The following is a 6,762-nucleotide window of genomic DNA, read 5'->3' as shown; positions in this document are numbered from 1 at the left end:
AGAAACTTGCTTTCTCTGCCTCCTCTGCCAATTCCTTGATGGCCTTCTTCAGGCTGTGATCGGTCCAAATTAAATAATTCAGAGTTAAATTATTTTCCTTCGAGTTGATATGGAAATACTAATTCCGAATTGAGGTTTACATGGAAAACACGTTTGATCGGCTTTTTTCCAATTCCGCTTAAGGTCTGGGGGTTGGTAGGGTTCTGATTGGATAGGGGGCGGGCTGGAAGTTACCAGAAGAAAAACAAACTTAGCCGCTTAGCCGCTACAACTTTGAAAAGCTCACAATTTTTATGTTTATCACCATCTGTTCTTTTAATTATTTCCAGGTCCTCCAAGCTATTTATTAAATAAACCGTCTCTGCTCTTGACCACCGTTTACTGCGTGCTGCCATCTTGAAACTTTGTTTGGAAAACAAGCCCAGCACGGAATATAAGCGTCATGGAGACAGACAGGCAAGGGAACGAGCAGCGCAGAAGGACCGGAATTAATTTAAAGCGGAATGAGTGTATACATGATCGCAGAATTATTCTATTCGGATTTAAAATCGGAATAAACCAGCCACTTACTTCGGAATTAAGTTTAATTTAGAATGGCCATTTTCATTCGGAATTAGGTGTTTACATGGTAATTTTTACTAATTTTAAATTGGATTTAATTTTAATTCTGAATTAAAGAGGAATTAAACTTCCCACAATATGAACTCAATATTGGTTGTTTTTATTCCAGTGTCGGCAGCGGTTGACCTGGACCTGGACCAGGACCAGAACCAGGACCTGGACCTGGACCAGGACCTGGACCTGGACCAGGACCAGGACTCTGACTCACCGGGGCGTGTACTCCAGGTGGGAGTGGTACTGGTAGTACCAGTCTCCGTCTGCCAGCTCATCAGTGTAGCTGACGGAGGTTTTGACCTCCTGTCCGTCTCTGAACCAGGTCATCTTGATGTTCTTGGGGTAGAAGTCGTAGGCGCTGCAGACCAGCATGGCGGGGTGCTGGCCAGGAGGGGGCGCCGTGGAGCGCAGCTTGACCTTCGGCTCCACTGAAACACAGAAACATGTCTGTTGGTGTCATCCTGCTTAACCGAGGTTCATGCAGGTCAGTCAGGGTTGGTGTGATGCTCATGTGTGACCACTAGATGGAGCTCGGGATCCACCAGTCTGGTCCTGAACAGGGACCTCGTCAGACTCCATGTTCACTTTTATGGCGCTTTTCCACTAGTACCTACTCAGCCCGACTCGACTCGCCTGGGTTTGGTTCTTTCCCACTAGGGGTCTAACGTGCCGAGTAGATAGTTTATTTGTAACTATTCTGCTGAGGTTCTAAGCGGCTGAGTCGACTGTATCTGAGGTCATCACACTACAGGCCACCGATTGATCAAGGGGTTGGAGTCAGATGTCTGAATCAGGAGGTGGAAAACTTATGCATAAGTTGAGAGCAGCAAGAGAGAGAGGAGACATTGCTTTCCTCAGACGTGATAAACAGGTAATCCACCCTCGCAGCAGCACTCCCAAGCCGGATATAGATACTTAATGCATGACTGATCAGGGTTTCATGCTTAGCTCTCTATCTCACACTCATGGCTGAAACTTCTAGAAAAACTATTAAATTACCGAAAAAAGGATTTAAATTTGGCCATTTGAACATTTGTAGTTTGAGAAACAAGGTTAATGAACTAGGTCTCATCTTACAAGAGAACAATATTCCTATAATGGCTGTTACAGAAACACATTTAGATAGCACAATAAATGATTCAGAAGTTGAAATAGATGGTTATAATTTATTCAGACTAGATTACGACAGATTTGGCAGTGGTACTGCTTTCTTTCTTAAAGAGAATATTCCAGTTAAAATCAGGAAAGATCTGGGAATGAATGGTTTAGAAGCCTTATGGCTTCAACTTCCCATACCGCATCACAAACCAATATTGACAGGCTGTTGTTATAGGCCACCGTGTTCAAATGCTGAGTATTTAAACAATATATGCAACATGCTGCAGAATGTAACGGATAAAAATCAAGAAGTATTCTTTGCTGGGGATATGAATATTAACTGGTTCTCAAATAACTGCAGTTTGAAAAAGAGGTTGAGTGATGCAGCCGCTGTGTGTAACTTATCACAGATCATAAATGTACCGACAAGAATCAAAATGAACAGTGATAAAACCTCGTCATCAACCTGTATTGATCACTTCTTTAAAGTTCCAAAATCGGGACCTAAGATCATATTTAGAAGAATGTATAAAACATTCTCTGAGAAGGATTTTATAGAAGACCTAGAAAATGTGAATTGGAAAATTGTTCTGGATTGTTCACATGCAGAGGCTGCTCTATTCACTTTTATGGAGTTATTTTCTGCTGTCTGTGATAAACATGCTCCAATCAAGAAGTTGTCTGTAAAATCAGTTAAAGCCCCCTGGATTAACAATGAATTGAGATGCTGGATTAAACAGAGAGATTTACTGAAAAAATCTGCTATTGCATTGAGTAATGTAGACGAGTGGCAAGCTTACCGATCACTTAGAAACAAAATCACTAAAATGAACAGACAAAAGAAAAAACAATACTATATATCCAAGTTTGTAGTGTGCAAGAATGACTAAACCATTTGATATAGCAAATTATTTTAATAATTATTTTAATAACAAAGTAAATATAATAAGAAACCATATGGTGCGGCAAGCTTTCTGATTCCATTATTAAAAAAGAAATACATATGAATAAAAAGTGCATCTTTCAATTCAAAATGATCAACAGGGGAGAGCTTGAAAAACTGATTCTAACAATTACATGTAACAAACCCTCTGGTATTGACAATTTAGATGGAAGACTACTACAGCTAGGAGCTGGAAGTGTGGTTGAGCCCATATTTCATATATTCAATCTATGTTTTCATGAGTGTGTTTTTCCTCAGTTATGGAAGATAGCAAAAGTAACTCCATTACTTAAAAACAGCAGAGAGCCGTTTTCAGGACCCAACAGCAGGCCAATTAGCATTCTACCTGTCTTGGGCAAACTTTTTGAGGGAATAATATATAAGCAGATTCAGCAGTATTTTGAAAAAAACAGCATCAACTCTGATCTTCAAAATGCTTATAAAGCAGGATGTTCCACCTGTACAGCTCTAACATCTCTTACTGATGACTGGTTAAAAAGAATTGACGGAGCTGTACTGTTAGACTTCAGTGCAGCTTTTGACATTATAGATCATGAGTTATTACTTATGAAACTATTGGCTTACAGGTTTAAAGATTCGGTTGTTGATTTTATGAGAAGTTACTTGTCAAACAGAAAACAATGCGTAATGTTTAATGGTTCTCTTTCAAACACTGTAACACTGGAAAGTGGTATTCCACAAGGGAGTTGCCTTGGACCTCTACTCCATTCCATCTTTGTTAACGACATGCCATATGTACTTAAAAATGCGAGTATGGTGATCTACGCGGATGATACCACGATGTATGTCTCCGCAGAAAGTATTGAATCTGTTAACAAGTCGCTACAACAAGAGTTGATGCTGGTTTCTAACTGGGTAGTAAAGAACAAACTAAAACTAAATGTCCTGAAAACTAAATGTCTTGTTCTTGGTTCTAAACATGCCCTGAGGTCTGATCCTAAGCTGAGTCTTTCTGTGCAAGGTGTTTCCATTGAACAGGTCAAAAAAGCCAAACTGTTGGGAGAGACTGTTGATGAAACATTATCTTGGTCTTCTCATATTAATAATATTGTGTCTAAAATGAATAGTAACATCTCTAATATTAGAAGAAGCACCTATCTGCTGAATTAAACAACTGTCAAATTATTAATTCAATCTCTAGTCTTGTCTCATCTTGACTACTGCTCAACAGTTTGGTCCTGTGCCTCCAAACAAGCACTTGTAAAACTCCAGCTCACTCAGAACAGAGCTGCACGCCTTGCTCTCGGCTGCTCTATCCGAAGCAATGTTGAGAGTATGCATGCTGAGCTCTTGGATGATGGTGGAGGATCGACTAGCATGCAGCCTTATTCTGTTTTTAAAAAACATCTGTATATTACGCAAACCTGGTTTCTTGTTTATGCAGCTTCTACCGACAAATAATAGACACAACTATGATACCAGACTGGCCCTAGGTAATCACTTTTCTCTGCTTATGCCCAGAACTAATGCATTGAAAAAAACAGTAATGTATAGAGCAGTCGCACCCTGGAACCATCTCCCCCCATGTCTAGTTGCAATAATCAAGGCATCAAATTTTAAAAGGAGACTGAACCAGGCTGTGGTTCAGAAGGAAGTTATGATCGGTCTTAGGTATATACTGTGATTATTGTGCAAATTGTAAGTATATTATACATTGAATAGTAAATATATTTGAAATTACTGTAGGCTATGCGTATATATAGTATAGTAGTATAAGTATATAGTATATTATATATTAAATAGTAAATATATTTTAAATTGTAAGTATATTAGAAATTGGATATCATATCATAGATAGATAGATAGATAGATAGATAGAACTTTATTCATCCCCAGAGGGAAATTCAACCGTCCAGCAGCTCATCAAAACGTAAACATAAAAAATCAACCACACAATAAAAACACATTCATAATATTAAAATAAATATGAAATATAAGGTTTTTAAAACAAATATCAAGTAAAGTGCAAACTAAAATATAGTCCAGTTGTGGCAGAGGTGAGTGTGTGAGACTGAGTTCAGGACGAGTTAAACAGTCTTATGGCTGTGGGGACGAAGGATCTCCTGAACCGCTCCGTTCTGCAGCGCAGTGAGAGGAGCCGACCGCTGCAGCTCCTGCTCCTCTGTTGCTCCAGGAGGCTGTGGAGAGGGTGTCTGCTATTGTTCATTATAGCACTCAGTTTGTTAAGTGTGCCCCTCTCCACCACAGATCTTAGCGGGTCCAGACTCCTGCCCAACACTGAGCCCGCTTTTTTCACCAGTCTGTCCAGTCGCTTGGTGTTTTTTATTGCAAGGCTGCCCCCCCAACACACAGCAGCAAAAAAGAGAGCACTGGCCACCACTGTGTGGTAGAACATGGTCATCATCTCCACACAGACATCAAAAGACCTCAGTGTGCGCAGGAATCATACGCTGTGGACTGATTGTATACTATAAATTTATATGCTATGGAGTGCAACTGCTGATTTGAAAGAGCTGCAACTATTAGCTATTGTTGAAAAGCTGCAGTTGAATGGATGTTGGGATGTTTCCTATGTAAAACCTTGGGGTTTTGTCGTTGCAAACTATTTTTGTTAATAAGTGGATACAGATCTGGTGATAGTAGCAAATATTGTTACTTAAGATGTTGATGTTTTTGGTTGGTTATTTAATCTTTTATTTTGTTTTTGTTTTAATTTATTATTTTAGAAATTCTGGTGAATGTTTTCACCCTTTTTGATTTGTGATTATTGTAATCTTTTGTATGTCTTTGTGTGGACCCCAGGAAGAATAGTCTTCACATGGTGAAGACTAATGGGGGATCCTTATCAAATAAACAAATAAACAAACATCTGCTTCTCAGAAGCTGCAGATGTTTGTCTGTAAATCACCTGCAGGGATACAGGTGAGTAAGGTGATGAAGAGGAGGACCTTCATCTTCATGCTCCTGTTACCGTGACCCTTAACCCCACCATAAATCAATCGATGACCTGAAGTATTGATCAATGTGGCAGAATAACCTCAGAAATGTTTCTGATCTACAGGAAACTTCGTATTTATTAAACCTGAATTTAACCTGAATTTATCCAGAAAACAAACAAGTAAACATTTATCCCCATTTTCAGCTGGTTCAAATGTTTATTTTTAACTTTAGTATTAAAACAGCATCTTTAACTAAAAAAGTACTTTATTAGAATATTGACTGAAATAAATTGCAGATGTTTGTAATTTTCATGTTTGTAAGTTGTTTCTAAAAGTGTTTGGTAGATTTTATACTTTAATAAACTCCAGTCTGATTAAATGCACAAATGTTGTTTATGACTGACTTTAACTGTCAGGTTTTAATTCAAATAAAAAAGTTGACGTTTGTAACAACTGATCTGTAGTTTTACACAACATGAAGGAGATGTAGAGACTCACCTGATTTATCCAGAATGTTGCTGTAGTTCATATCAATGTTGTGAACACAGACGCTCTCCTTCTGAGCCCTCCAGCTGCTCATTTGCGCAGCATCCTTGTTGAAGTAGTCCGCCTGCTTCACTCCAAACTCCGTGTAGCCAACAAACTTCCCAGAACTGCTGGTGAACCTGAGGAACTCCACCTTGTCGTAATACATGGAGAGGATGAACTCGATGTCCTCCAGTTTACTGGAGTTAAACTCACAGTTCCGTAAAAAATGATGCACCATTGCATCTGAAAGAGAAGACAACCAGACTGATCACTGTATTGATCTCTGATTAATGATCAGTCTCTGACATGATAATTGATAAACAGTCATATTGTAAAACAGTTTTAAAAATATTGATCTCTGATCAGATTACTGATATCTGATCTGGCTTTTGGGTGACACCAGATAACTGATTATTGATCAGTGATCAGACCATTGATCAGACTATTGATTAATTACAGAATCACTGATCTTGACAATACTGTAAATCAGTTATTGATTTGTGATCAGTTTGCTTAACTCTATCCTGATTATTGATTTGTAATCAGATTATTGATCAGTGATCAGACCATTGATCAGAGTATCGATGGTACCTGCAGTGCTGATGGTGATGAAGAGGAGGCAGACTCTGATGAAAGTTGAATCCATGTTCTTCTGGT

General features: G+C 38.8%; 1 protein-coding gene across 1 annotated transcript in view; it reads right to left on the bottom strand.

The window, feature by feature from the left end:
• LOC133420852 (rano class II histocompatibility antigen, D-1 beta chain-like) overlaps window positions 1–6,762 on the bottom strand; it is a 16,632-nt gene extending 9,870 nt beyond the window's left edge. The window contains exons 1-3 of the mRNA XM_061710708.1: window positions 6,697–6,762; window positions 6,076–6,348; window positions 830–1,043 (exon numbers count right to left, since the gene is read on the bottom strand). Of these exons, the coding sequence (XP_061566692.1) occupies window positions 830–1,043; window positions 6,076–6,348; window positions 6,697–6,751 (542 nt within the window). The 5' untranslated portion in view covers window positions 6,752–6,762. The remainder of the gene's footprint in view (window positions 1–829; window positions 1,044–6,075; window positions 6,349–6,696) is intronic.

Source organism: Cololabis saira, chromosome 20, assembly GCF_033807715.1.
Source record: "Cololabis saira isolate AMF1-May2022 chromosome 20, fColSai1.1, whole genome shotgun sequence".
Taxonomy (NCBI): Eukaryota; Metazoa; Chordata; class Actinopteri; order Beloniformes; family Belonidae; genus Cololabis; species Cololabis saira.
Note: the sequence above shows the minus strand (reverse complement) of the source record. Positions and strands in the feature narration are given on the sequence as shown.